Genomic DNA, 15,035 nt, shown 5'->3' with positions numbered 1-15,035 from the left:
GCTTGTCCTATTTCTAAAAGCATTACATTAAGACTTTGGTAGCTCAGTAAAGTAATTATTGATATCCCTATTTAATAAAAATCTCACAGACATGCTGTCAACCCTCAACTTCCACTGAAGGTCTTATGCTAACTTTTTTTCAGTTATAAGGTTTTCACTTTTTTCTTTGATAGAAATAACTTACCATTACAAATTTGAGTTCTACACTGATGGCTTTCCTTTCACTCAATCTGATTAGGCTTAAGTCCAGCAGCCTAATGCTTACATCCTACAAAATGATCATTAATGGTTGTGCTTAAGTGATGGTGTTTCTGAGGGACAAATACCAGGCTGTAAGCATCCTGCTAAGCTGTTGGTTGGACCAACTTGAAAGTGATTATTAAAGAAGTAAAAGGAAAATCATTTGGTAAGATGTTAGAAATACATAGCTTGTATATCTACTTTCTTTGTTTAAAAAAAATACTGGTTTTGTTTACCTTATTGCTGTATCCTTGCTTTTTATGTTTTGCTCCTACAGAATAGAGTACAGGAATCAAATCTGGAGGACAGTCCGCAAAATATTCTGTGCAGGTAACAGGTGACTCATGAATGTCAATAGGATATGGATTTTCAAAGATGGGAAAACTAGTTAAGGAAGACAATTTATTAGAAGCACTGTGACACACTGAGCCATAGAAGAAAACATATTCTCATATTAAAGTGTATAACAGAATCTAAGTAAAATAATTACTAATAAAGTACATTTCCCCTTATTTATTCAAACATATGCGTTCTTTTTAATGTGAATAATAATTTATAGTTACTAAAATAAAGATACAAAAATTCCATTGCCACAACAAGAATCCTCTTGTCACATAAATAAATACTCATTCATGCAAACAGTTCCTAAGGCTAACAGGACTGCTTATGTGTACGAGGATTAGGAACCGATTTTTTCCACCATCTCAAAATCTTATTTATACAGAGGTGACACATTTTCTAGAAGCTTCAGGTTCATGGATATGATATATGCTATGACCTAAGAACTACTTAAACAACTGTGGATTTTATATTGAGCAGCTTAGCTTATTGGGTTGGTAGACTACTGATTATACAATGAACAATTGCACCAACAGATGAAGCAGATCTCAGTTTATTTCTCACTTCCATCAGTTTGGACAGTCTGATGAGAAGGAAGGCCTTGCTTCTGGCATATTACACAATGTTATTCACAATTCAAAAATGTAGGAAATTTGGTTCTGATTTCAGTTACATCCATTTCTTATTGCTGAAATGATTTGAATTATTTTTGAATGTGAGATCAGAATGTAATTCGCTAAAAATGTTTCAAGACATTAAAGGCAAAACCTGTTCCTAGTTATACCAGTGTGATTGTGGATGTACATTACTGGTAGTGTTGGAGGCAGAATTAAATAAGTAAGAATTGAATTCTGCATTACACTATGTATAGTTCCTCTTTGATATGAACACTGATTCTGATGTGAAAGAACGATTTGACATTTAAGCCAGCAACTGAATCATTAAATAATCCTGTAGATTCACTACAAATCAATGCCATCATTTACTAAGATACTTAAGTAAATACTTAAGTGGTAGTCCCTGTGGAGTCTAGTGAAGTTAGGCATGCATATAAGCAGTAGTTGAATCTGGTTTCCAAAACACACATTCAGGTGATAATTCAGCATGTGACCAAATATTACTTAACTATGATGTTGAGTGAATGTTTGAGGGCTGTGCTGAAGGGACCACAAATTTAAATTTATTTCCAAACTTAAGAACAAATATTATCATAAGTTCCTGTTGATTAGCTGATCTTAGCTCTTAAGGTGGAGGTAAATATATAAAGTAAATTATTACCAAGAGCAGATGATTTTGGATAGTAAAATGACATTGCATGATATCATTTGAATTTTTACCATCACCTGCTGGACAGTTAAGATGTGCAAGTAACTTCATAATAGACTTCATACTTACTTGCTTTGTGTCAGGTCAACCACAATGAGATCTTTTTCCAAAAGCACAACTACAGCGTAGGGTTCTTGAAATTCTGTAAGCGAGGAATCAAGTGTAAAAGACATGCAGTTCTCTTATTAATCATTTTAAACAAGTAAGTCATGTTTATGTTCTCTAAACACTCACAGTATATTAAATAAATGTTTTAAGGTACAAATACTGGACATATCTAAAAACTAGATGTATCTGCCAACTAGGGCCAGACAGGAACTGAGAAATTACTTTTGGGCACTATTGCTGATCAACATTATCTGAAAACAAGCGTCAGATTAGGGCCAGACAGGAACTGAGAAATTACTTTTAGGTAGTATTGTTGATCAACATACATAGCAGCAATAGAACTGGCATATTACAGCATGCCAGTATATTGAAAGAAATAGAAAATGAGTAAGTTGTGTGTATCCCTACATAGCTGAATCCAATTGTTATACAGAAAATGTATTTTTGCTGTCCCGTAGTAATACTTCTACCGTGTACAACAAGAGATTGTTTGCAAGAGATTGTGAACAGCTGGTCCAGTCCACTCGATGATACACAATGCCTTCATTTCCAAAGTGATTCCAAAGGAATATTGCGAGGGCTTCCTGTGACTCTGCTGTGTGCTATTCAGACACTGCCACACTCCTTCCTCCCATACACTCTATAGATTATATTGGTCGGTTTTTTATTTTGTCCTTTTTTCATTTATCAAAAATAATCAATTAAAATGACAAATAAATGCTTCCCTTGATGCATAGGGTGCATTACTTTACACAGGATAAAAGTTATTTGAATATACATATATATGAAGTTACGATTCTATTCAACAGCAGTAAACCATTCACGCATGCGCAAGCTCAGAGTACTCTCTTCAGATGGCTGATGCCAAAAGGCTGAGTAACTTGACAGCAACTGATTTACCTCCCTTTCAGGCCAGCTATGAACACACATTATCTGTGGCCTGTTTTTATACAATGCTATGAATAATACAAGTTAAGCCAAATTTTTTAAGTAACAGTGTGTGAGCAGGGGAAGGGGCTACAAAATCTTAGTAGTATCTTGACACAGTTAAATGAAGGGCCAAACTAACTCTGATTACTGAAAACTAAATTTTAGCATGACATTGAAACAAATATACAATTTATCTTTACTAAGTGTTTTTAATATGTATTTGATTTAGCTACATATATAAGGTATATTTTACATTTCTGCTTGAGGACTTAAAATGCTAAACTTACTGTCTTTTTGACTTACAGCTTTCCTTCATTTACTCTCTGGAGTTTTCTGTGAATGTGCTTCAGAATTTGGCAGCCCCGCAATATGCAGCAAAACACTTGTAACAGTTTAATTAAGGCTGAAGTGTAAGAACTTTTTTGCAGATAAGTAATCATTTAATCTTCAATAATTAAGAAAAAAAAAAAGAAAATATTTTCAGCCTCATGAAAAATGTCAGAAATATAAACACAGATGTTTATATGTGATTATGATTAATAGAAATGTTTCCTCACACTAACCCGTGTGCTTCAAGCTTATATCTGGAGATTTGTGCATGCTTTATTGTCCATTAATTACTTGCTTCCTGTACTGGGAATGCAAACAAGTTCCAGTTACTTTCAGAGATGTGGTTTTCTTGAGATGGAGACAACTGTGAGAATTCAAGTCCCTGGAATGTTGTTATAGTATGAGAGAAGATAATTTCATTTATATTTTCCATAGCTATGTTTTCCTTGATAAACTCACCATTGGGATATGGGGTTTCACAAAGAGTTAAAAAATCAACTATAGGGTGATCCATTTCAAGAACTGTAATTGCTTTCCCATGCATGATTGTTAAACTTGGTCTTCGACAAGCCTTATCATATGACAATCCACCAGAAAATATCACAAATGGTTCACTGTATTAAAAAAAACAACACAGTAATTGTAAGTTTACATAGTACATACAAGTTTACATTCTAGGTTTAGTACCTGTAAATATTAATAAATAGCTTTGCAAAAAGAAAGCAGGAAAGATTCTAAAAGGACTTTAACTCAGTAATGTAACATTGAGTTAATTACAGAATTAAAAACATACCTGTTTTTACAGGTCTTGTACTCTACTTTGAGAATTGGTTTACAGGACTCAGGTTTTTTTCCATCTCTTTGAATTTTTCCTAAGGAAAGAAAGAAGATGAAAACTGTATTAAATCATCATGATGATAGAACTATCAAACTAAAACGTACACAGTGAAGCAACTGTATAAGCAGTAAGATAACAGAAACTGAAAGCTACAGAAGATGACGAGTACTAGCTCCTGCTTCCGTAAAATATGCATTTGTCCAAATTAATTGCATTTATTATGGCTTTGTGTTTTTACTGCCACATACATCTAAGGGACCACAGACCACACTTCAAAGACATCTAAAACCCATGCAGATTACTAAGAAGGATGGCACTTAACTAATAATTAATGCATTTGACCAAATGTATACCTTTTTTCCTGAACATATTATAACCATAAAGAGCTTAATTTTTTTCCTTAGTCATTCTTAGATTGACTCAATTCTTTTTGTTGACAAAATGTTACGTGCTCTGGACTGTAACTAGTTGAGTGATAAAATTAAATGAAGCGTACAAACGAAATTCATGGGTTCTTGGTTAATCATGGCTCAGTACTTTCTTCCAGTCAGAGAAAAGTCACTTGTAAACCAGAAAACCAACAATTTTGGTTCTGTTACTTTGAAAAGCCTATGCTTGCTTTCAATATCAACCTGGTTGGATCATACAGGGCAGATGAAGCCAGCCTGCTCTCAGAGGTGCACAGTCACATGATGGGAAGCAAAAGACTCAAGCTGTGACATGGGGAATTCTGGTTGGTATCAGTAAAAAAAAAAAAAAATGTAACTGGAAGATGTTGTCCACAGAGGCTGTGCAATTTGTTGTTGGAAGTGTTCAAGTGTCCAGTGTCAACTGGACACTGCCCTGAGCAAGCTGATCTAATCAGGCCTGGTTTGAGCCAGGGGTTAGACTAGATGACCTCTGAGAGGTCCTTTCTGATCTAAAGCACAATTCTGTGACTAAAAATTATAAAATAAAAGCAATTAGGAAATGTAAGAAAATGCTAAAACTCTTCTGGGCTACACGATTTTGTCTTCACCTTCTTCCTCCCTGTCCACTCACTCAGGTTTCTTGGTCATGTATTGATTTGCAAGAGAGTCAATACCTTTTTACCTCATTTATAGGAAGCAATGGCATATAAAGTCCCAGCCATAAAAGACTCGGCCATTTCTTAACATGGCTCCTTTAAATTCTCCATTGCAGTGACTCGGGAAGCCTTGTACCACCTCTATAACAAGCAACACAGTGCTTTGTACAAAATGTTTTACTTCTGAAAACTGCACATACAAGAACAGAAGTACAAAATATAGAAGAAATGTGAAAATCCCATAGCCTGAGGGTGTCAAAGACCAGCAACAGACTCTTAAGATGAATTCAATAAAAGAAGACATTAGAGCAATATTAACCAGTAAGAGTTATTTATGACATCTATTAAAAAAAATGATCAAAATCAATCTCTAATTTTTATAATATTTTACAGCTACTTCGCAGATGAAAATACTTATGCAAGAAGCAACTCCGGGTCTGGGATACAATAAAAAAAATGAAACAGACATAGAAATTAGCCAAGAGCATGGGGAATATTGTATCATTTCTTAGTTATACAGTTTTTAAATATCAAAATTACCATGTGGAATTGTGGTCTGGAATGGTCTGTTCGGACTTTTCAGATTCCATAGGGTCAAGCTGCCATCAGAGTGACTGCACATGAACTGCTTCCCTTCATGATGCCAAGCAACAGAATGAATAGCCTATAGAAACGAAAGAACTTGAGACTGAAACGGAATACAGTGTTTACAGTAATGATATCTTAATGTATGACTTCGAGTTATATTAATCAAATAGTATATCAACAATTAGATGGTTATGTTTGTCTGAAGTCCATTAACAGCACTACAGCACTTTTTAGTAACCAAAAGCTGTGTTCTACTGCTAGTCAAGCAAAACAATTCATTATAAAGGCTAACATAACACAACAATGTAAGAAAGCCTGTACTCTCAGACCAAATTGAAGGAACAGGGTATTAAGGTAAATGTATAAGAACAAGGGACATACAGTGCAATCGTAGTTATGTCTGACAACTTTCCTTGGAAGTATTTCATCTGGTAAACATACAAGGAATCCTCTGTAACAAGTGTTACAGGTATACAACACATGCAGCCTTCCCCAGAGGACTATTTAGGAGAAGCAGAAACGGTACTCTGTTCTTGAATAATTCCCCACCACCACCACCACTACCACCCCGCACACTTAAGTTTCAGAGCAAGTACACAGAAATCTGGGATGTTTAATATAAAATGAAAACGACTAAAGATACTATAATTGTTTCATTCATATAGGAAATTACCAAAACAATGCTGTAAGATACTTCTGGAACAGATAGTGCTTCAAAGAGGAATACCGCACCCCTATGTACACAACGCAATACCACACGATGAATGCTATACAAGCCAAAAAGCAACACTTCAGAAATTAATACGCCATTTTCAGTATTTCACTTATAATTAGTGAAGCTGACTGAAAATATCCATAATAAATCAAACTGGCTGAAAGGATAATGGTGTAACTCCTTCATTTTCACTGGTATGTGCTGGAAACTAACAAAACCCGTTTTCTGACAAAGCAAAACATTGATTCATTGTACATCACAGTTTTTCATACACTCCCCTCAGAAGCATGAACTCACAGAATTTTCCCTTGAATCCATTTCCTTTCCAGAAATGTTAGCTGCCAAATAGCTAAAAACACAATATGGTTTTTTTTAATGTAAATGTAAATAAGAAAGATCTATTCTTAAACGCAGTTTATTAAATTGCCGGTTTTGGCAACGCAGAAAACACTAAGATCACTTACAATTGCATATGGCCAATCACCTGATTATCCAAATCACTTTAAAATCATGCCTGGGTATTCACAAGTCAGCACTGGAGTCGTTCATATCAATCTTGCTTAAGGTGACAAGAAATAAACCTAAGTGCTACCACTCATGATTCACAGCTCCCCGTTGGTCTTCCTCTTTTGACACGTATATCGATTGTTGCGGTTGGTAACGGCTCACGGTCCGGAGGGAGTATCAGCGGGAACCACAGAAAGGCTGTGACCGTTTACCAAAACTTTACTCTGCTCCTGAGGCTGGACAGTACAGCCACAAATGAGCCTTTGGATTAAGAGGACCCAGATGTTTAAAAGGAATGTGACATGCCCTGTGTACGAAAGCTCTGCTAAAGCGCTGGGAAGCTGGTCATGCCAGTAAAGCCTCAACAAACAGAGCTGAACAACGTGAACTCCAGGGATTTATCTTTGTGTGACGTAATGGGTGTCACTCAGACTTCTGCTTACCAGAGTGGGGGCTGGCACCAAAACTATACCAAACTATAAGCGAAGCAACAAAAGACAACACAGGAAGATGGTTCATACAGAGTGCAATGTCGCTGCCCTCCCGCAGCAGGAACCGCAGATCTGTGGGGAGCGCTGCTTCACTTACTCTGAAGGCATGTCTGTCCTCGTGCACATCAATTCTGACACGGGCTCATTCATGCTTGCTATCATGCAGAACTTGAATCTGCTTTTGATGCTTTATCACACATAGAAACATTTCACATGGTTACAGTCGCTAACTGTGTGTGAGCAGGAGCTACTAACTAGCAGCTGAAAACTACCAAGCTGCTCGTTAACCTGCCTCTCAGCTACCAGGTGCCACCTGCCAGCATAAACCTCCTGCTGAGGGGAGCCGAGGTGGAACGCTCCTGTCACAAACAGGTGGTGTAGCAGCAACCCAAACTCACCTGTCAGGCTTTGCCCTGAAATGGGCAAGAAATACTCGGAATCGCTTTTGGAGGTCTCAGCTGGGAGTCATGACTAATACCGAAAGGTGGTATCGAACAAGTCCCCCATTTTCTCTCTGCTAGATTATGTCTAGCGTTCTGATCCACTTTAGCATCCACACAAAAAAGGAGCAGTTATTTGCTTAGAACAGGAGTTCATCACGGTGGGTGACTCATGTGAATGTTCACACGGCGTACGCACACGAAGCATATCACTCCAGATTGGGTCTGTCTCTCCTCCTGCAGTGCCCACAGCGGCTGCATACATATTCCATCTTCTCTCATACTCAGCGTGCACTAAATGTAAGCGTGCCCAACACCCTTTCAGCTCCTTCCCAACCACAAACCTCCTCCACTGACAAGAACCCATGTGGACTCTAGGACCACTTTTAACCATATTTTGACAAGCACCATACTCATCCCATCCTACTGCTTGAATCTTAAGAATCCTTTCCGTTAGTAGTACTGGGGGACCATTGCAGCGAGGGCCACATCCGATGTGATTATTTCCACAATGGCATAGTGCTTGATAAAGGCAGGGAGTTGTCATTTGGTAAATGTCTCTGTGAACTCGGCAGCTCCGTTTTGGAGATGTGTTCTAATTAAAGATGATGCCTATGTTTCAGAAGCTCTGAATATGTGTTGACACAACTTGTCAAACTTTTAAATAGTCTGTATATGAAGATGGCTGGGTTTTTGGGTCTGCCAACTATCAACAATAACTTGAGAATCCTTTGAAGGATCGGTCTTGTTTATGTGTTCTCTTTTTATACTAATCAATGGAAATAAACTTTTGAAGGAATTTATAACAAGGGCTTGCAAGGAAAGCCTTTTATAGAGGGCATCATATCGGAGCACTGATGGAAAGGGCCTGAATATCTCATATTCATCACTGAGAAGATGATCATGACACAAAGAAACAAATTTGCAGCTGACATCTTGAAAAGCAGACACCAGATACTTTAGCAAGAGGTTCAAGTTCTACTCTGGGACCAGGTGTTTCACAAACAAGAATGTTTTAGTCCCAGATAATGTGACTCGTACAGCCTTTTCTATCCTTGGTGAGCTCTCCCATTTGAAATGAGCAGACATAAAATCATTTAGGTCGGAAAAGACCTTAAGATCATCAAGTCCAACCGTTAACCCAAGACTGCAAAGTCCACCACTACTCCATGTCCCTAAGCGCCACGTCTACGTGTTTCTTAAACATTTCAGGGATGGTGATTCCACCGCCTCCATGGGCAGCCTGTGCCAATGTTTGACTACCCTTTCAGTGAAGAAATTTTTCCAATATCCAAACAAAACCTCCCCTGGCATAATTTGCAGCAATCTCCTCTCATCCTGTTGCTTGTTATCTGGGAGAAGAGACCTACCCCCACCTGCCTACGACCTCTTTTCAGGCAGCTGCAGAGAGCAGTAAGGTCCCTCCTGAGTCTCCTCCTCCTCAGGCTAAATAACGCCAGTTCCCTGGGCCAATCCACATAAGACTTGTGCTCCAGCCCCTTCCCCAGCTTTGTTGCCCGGCTCTGGACACGCTCCAGCACCAAAACGTCCCTCTTGAAGTGAGGGGCCCAGACCTGACAGGATTCCAGGTGCTGCCTCACTCGTGCCAAGTACAGGGGGATGACCACTGCCCTGGTCCTGCTGGCCACGCTGTTTCTGATAAAAGCCTGGAGCGGTTTGTGTTCCAGATTGAAGTTAGGGAAGTTAGTGATAGGAAAGTTAGTGAGTTAAATTTAAGCTTTACTAGAGTTGTGGTGGTGTGATGTTTCTTTTAAGGATTTAAATACAGTATTCATGGGTCAGCCTCACCCTCCAGCTCCTTCCTCTGATGCTCTGTCCAGATCGGCACCATAACCCCTGAAGTAAGGTTCTGTTCCATGCAGGGTGCACTCTGCTTGCACAGTTCTTGTGCCAGTAAAGCTTTCACACTTGTAAGTGAACAGTTTGCCTGCATGATATTTGCAGATAGACATAGTTTTGCTCCATTTCAACCAGAAGTTAGCAGCCAACTTCAGTCTAAAGATACTTTACTTTCCAAGGCTGCCTCCTGTTTTAGCCAAGCAAATTGTCCCAGTCCCACATTTATGCCAGCAAAAGATTAAATGGTTTTCAGTGCTAGACTGTACATCATATTGGGATGCAAGCTTTAATTTTGCTAATCTTAGTCCTGTTTGCACAAATAATTTAATAAAAAAGAATGTCCCTTGAATAGAGCCAGTAGTAATAAATGTAAGTGAACTTCTGTTTGTTTATTCTCAGTTACCAGCCCAAAGAGCTATGTACTGAGCATGACTGAGTGTTTAGTATTAAAAATTCCAATCTTGTAGGCAGGTTGGTGTGTTCCACTCTGATTTTTAAGCTTCTAGCAAGCTGAATGGAGACGGCAGGGTTTTAAATTTAGTCCCCTTCTTTTTTTTCCCAATTGAGAAAAAATGTGTGACATAAAACAATTGAGGTTTGGGTTTTTGTTTGTTTGTTTGGTGGTTTTGGTTTTTTTTTCAGGGGGGTTGTACCATAGATCTAAAACCTGCATTTCTGGAGGATTTGCATTTCTCTTACCTGAATGTGCAGTGTGTTGCCATTCAGGTCCTTACTTTACAGGGCCAAATAGGTCTGTGATTTGAAGTCATGACAACGTAATTCCTCTCTGTTTTCTGATTTTTCAGTTTGTACGTATGTCAGAAACTATACTCAATGTTCTGTACTCAATGTATGATCTTGCAAGTTTAGGCTAATTTGACTTCTGTGCAATTGGAGGACATGTTTTACCTATGAAAGGTTCCCAGCCTTCAAGACATTTAGTGTGACAAAGATGGAATAAGGAATGCAGCTGTAAATGCTGCAATTGCAGTCTGTGAACAGGGAGGGGACACAGTCTTCAGCTCCACCACTTCCAAGCTATTGGGTTGTCTTAGTGAGCTGTTCATTCTAGGAGCAATGTCAAGGGTAACACAGGACAAATCCAGTTGAGGCTTGATCCTGTGAAAGGATGAGTATTTGGATGAAGTCTGGAGGGTGCTGACATTTATTTTGAGTGACATTACCAAGCTGGACAGCTATCTGAAGAAAATTACAGAGAAGAAAGGACTTGCCTTGGTGATGAACACTGACAGTCCATCAAAGACGAGAAAATAAGCTGTTTCTCACAGTACACACCAAATGCTAATGGGGAAGCCTGGTGCCAGGGGAATTTTTGATACTAAACAGAAGTATCTGCTCCAGATAAATATCATGCCACCTGACAATCCTTAAATATGCCAGAAGAGGAAGTGGTGAGTTAGATGAGATTTCCAGCTCTTTCACCATCAAATAGGGTGACTACATTGGTTTCAAAACTGGTGCTAAAGAAAGTGTAATGGTATTAAGAAAAATGAGGCGCGATTAATTTCATTCAGACCTCATTCAAAGAGGCACTTTGGTATTCCATGAAGATACAGAACATTGACAGTCATTTATCTGAGACCTCACAGATACCCTGCAATTGCAACTGGCTGGCTCAGCACCAGAACGACGATACTGAAAGACTGGTCAGCTGTCATAGGGCACAGAGGCCTTCCATCAGGCCAGATAGAACGGTGGAGGGGAGCAGGAACAATGTTTTCTGGACAGTGATCTTAGGTGGCCAATCTATAAGAAAAGGCTTAGGTCTGAAAACCTGGGTTGGTGCCAAACTGGCACACGCTGAACTAATGATCTGTGACTCACAAAAGCCATAACCCAGGATCTAAAAAGGAACCCTTTTTAGGGGCTCCCTAGGGAGATGCTAGCAGATCTGGAACATGATCAATCTGGAGCCTGAAAGTCTGGAATAAAGTACAATGGCTAGTCACACAACTGTTTTAAAGACAAAATAAGAATCTTGCAACTATTTCAATAGATAATAGCAAGCCATCACAAGTTGTATAAAGTGGAGTAATGAGGCAGCAAATAAACACTGAGAAGGAAAGCACATGACTGATAAAAAGGCCAAAAAGTATTCCAGAGGACAGTACTCAAATGTGGAACAACTAAATTATATTAAAAATTTTCAACACCCAACCGCTCTGTCTCAACAAGGGAAAAAAAAAAAACAACCCCAAACCACAGTATTATGGAGACCCTGTTTTATGTAGTCTTACTCTGAACACAAGAGAGGACAGTGAGTGAACAGACACCCCCTGGAGACCTGTAAAAAGAAAAAAGCTGACCAGCCTTAAGTAAGAAAACAGGCACAATTTCACAAGTGTCTGCACAGGCAGACTGTCACTTGGAGACAACTAAGAGGGCATGTCCTCAGGCTGAAGTGCTGGCCTGTTTAAACTGAACTACCATGTCCTTTAGAACATTTGCTATGTGAATGGTCAGAATCTTAGCCTTGAAGCTCAGGGTAGTGTTGACATGTCTGTGAAAACAGGCCTGAAAGAGTGCAGGATGCAGATATATTCAGGTTACTGTTCAGAGTGAAAATACACTTGTGTACTGCTTATATGTAACAGAGTAGCAAGATGAAGGAGGAAAGAGAACCATAGGAAACCAGTTACTGTCTGGATCACTTCAAAGAAAAGGTCCTTTTCTAGCATCAGATGTAGTTGCATTCACATTCATTCATGATGAACTTTACAGAAGGACTGGCAGAACAAAGCATGTTTTTCCCCAGGGCTAGTGCTAAATTCATAGTAACTAGGAATATATCTCTTTTTGAAACAGCCTGTTTATTGATACAAGACTGCATGTGTGGTTAACACAGTCTGCTTACAAGCAACAAGAGGCAATTGTCTGATAAAACTATGAGAACATAATTTTGAAAACTTTTTAATCAGACCTTGAGTATTAGCTAATACCAATAGCCCTACAGAGTAATTTGTCTTCCATTCTAATTAATGTTCTAGTAATACTCAGTAAAGATAATTACATAATTCCCAATGTAGCTCTATCTCAGGTCAGCTCATTACTACACACTGTTCAACTGAGGATCCCCACACAGAAGCTGATGAACTTGTCAGAATCAAGGGGAAGAGACTCCACGTCATAGTACACTTATAAGAGGCAAATGCATTAGAACTAGAGATTCCATGTTTTGATTTCTATCATCAATAACTTGTTCAAAAGCATAGCACAAACAGTATTTCCAGAACAAGCAATGCCTTAAGATAACAATCCATCTGCTCGATAAAGCATACGACAAACCGAATAACAGTTTTTCTGAATTAATGGAAGTTGCTTACCTCATCGTAATAAGCTCTGAGATCAGCTCTTTTAGATCGTAAGTCCCAGAGTACGACAGTCCCATTTTCATAACCTATCAATAGCTAGAGGAGGGAAACAAACACAATTGCAGTTTCAGATTCTAAAGGTATATACAAATATTGAAGAACTTAACTGTTTCAAGGGATTTTTTTAAAAAAATAAGCACCATAAAAAGAAATGCCGAACGGATGTCCAAGATTGTAGATCACACTACACATAATACCCTGTTTTCAAATAATCATTCAGTATAAATCACTTCTCGTTACTGAAAATTTAAGATCTGATATGGAAGAAAAAATTTGCTTTATATATCTTTTTTTTGTGTAAAAGGGTAGGTTTTTTTGTTGTTTGTTTACTTCTTGGGGGTGGTTTTGTTTTTGTTTTCTGCAAGGTTATGGGCTTGGTCAGTCTCCACAATCACGCATCTACTGAGAAAATAAGACTGTAGCATGTTCCTGCACCTCACGTTCCTTGCCCCTGGTTGGAGGGAAAACTGTTTGACACATAAGAGATAACATAAATAATTTCACATCAAAGAGTCACCAGATTAAACTCTCATTCAGCTACTCATACTCCTTTAATTTCTGCTTTCTATTTCTTTAAAACATTTTGAAGAACTTTTCCTGCAGAGAATAAATTGCCTGCTTGCCTAGAAATTGAAAATAAATTAACTGGAATGCCAATTTTTACTTCTTCTAGAAGTGGTATGTCATATCATCACGCACACATGAGAAATATCAGCAAAGAAGGCTTGTGAAAAGATGGAAGAGGAGAAAAGCAATGCTCAGGAGAAAAATAAGAATGAATCCTTTCTCCTTGTCTCTGGCAGACTCTCACACATTTCTGCTATGGAATATTTTCTACAACTGACAGCGATAACTGCAGTTGTTCCTTGTCCATAAACACATGGATCACAGAATGCAGGCAAGAATTTACGGTTTCTATATTAAGAATTTGAGCAGAATGACAAGATTTTCTCTTTATCTGTGAAACCTTACCAGCATCTTTGCTATCACTCACTTCAGTTGTATAAGTCATAAAAATGGAACTCGGCTGGACTGCTAAACAAAACTCCACTTTGTTTCCAAGTACAACTGATACATCAACACTGCTATAAAAAAATCTGGGACTACTCTCAACCCTACTAGATATGATTCTTTATATTGCATATTCATTATGGGGAAATTTATTACCTAATCTGAGAATGATTTATAGTTAATATATGTAATACCTGAATATGAACAATATCTCATTAGTTAAGAATTCTGCTCCTGAAAAAAAATACAATCTGTCCTGGAGAAATTCCAGAATATTTATCATTTTTGCTCTGGATGGATCCATATGGGATTCTGTGGCAGGGTAAATGTGAAAACACATCCTGTTCAGAAAGCATGCAGCTAAATGGATAGCATTTGTGTCAGGATGCCATATGGTATTCTGGGATAATAGATGGCCACTGATAGACTGAACAAAGAGGTGTCTCGCTGTGGCTGCTCTCACTGTCAGTGTAGTGATCCTAGATGGAAGACAATTGTATATCCAGGAGTTAGTGATCCACAAAGTAGTTATCCTGAGTAGGTGCAGGCTTGTGCTGTGCTATTTTGTGCTGCAGACAGCACTTGCCTTTCAGGCCTGTGTAGTGCTGCACATATCCCTTGGCCACAAGATAAACTTGGCTGGCTAATTCTAAAGAAGGCTGAGGGCAGCTCCCGCTTGGTAAGGGCAATTACAGCAACTTTGTGTCTTTGTCTTTATCTTAATGTCAGGCAGTATGCGTCACGTGAACACCCTTTTGCTTGACAGTAGAAATGGGTAGTTTTTTAAAAAATAAATCTTTGGAGATCTCTAAAGACCAAAATGCTGGCACACCTTTTCACAGAGGGGACCAACA

The 15,035-nt window shown here is 38.5% G+C and overlaps 1 protein-coding gene across 4 annotated transcripts in view; it reads right to left on the bottom strand.

Annotated features, from left to right (window-relative positions):
* STXBP5L (syntaxin binding protein 5L) overlaps positions 1 to 15,035 on the bottom strand; it is a 203,097-nt gene that overhangs the window by 75,057 nt on the left and 113,005 nt on the right. For all 4 annotated transcript variants that reach the window (XM_056339640.1, XM_056339641.1, XM_056339642.1 and 1 more), the window contains exons 7-12: positions 13,123 to 13,206; positions 5,718 to 5,841; positions 4,067 to 4,145; positions 3,733 to 3,887; positions 1,975 to 2,047; positions 477 to 624 (exon numbers count right to left, since the gene is read on the bottom strand). In XM_056339640.1, coding sequence (XP_056195615.1) covers positions 477 to 624; positions 1,975 to 2,047; positions 3,733 to 3,887; positions 4,067 to 4,145; positions 5,718 to 5,841; positions 13,123 to 13,206 — 663 coding nt within the window. The remainder of the gene's footprint in view (positions 1 to 476; positions 625 to 1,974; positions 2,048 to 3,732; positions 3,888 to 4,066; positions 4,146 to 5,717; positions 5,842 to 13,122; positions 13,207 to 15,035) is intronic.

This window comes from Falco biarmicus, chromosome 5 (genome assembly GCF_023638135.1).
Source record: "Falco biarmicus isolate bFalBia1 chromosome 5, bFalBia1.pri, whole genome shotgun sequence".
NCBI lineage: Eukaryota > Metazoa > Chordata > Aves > Falconiformes > Falconidae > Falco > Falco biarmicus.
Note: the sequence above shows the minus strand (reverse complement) of the source record. Positions and strands in the feature narration are given on the sequence as shown.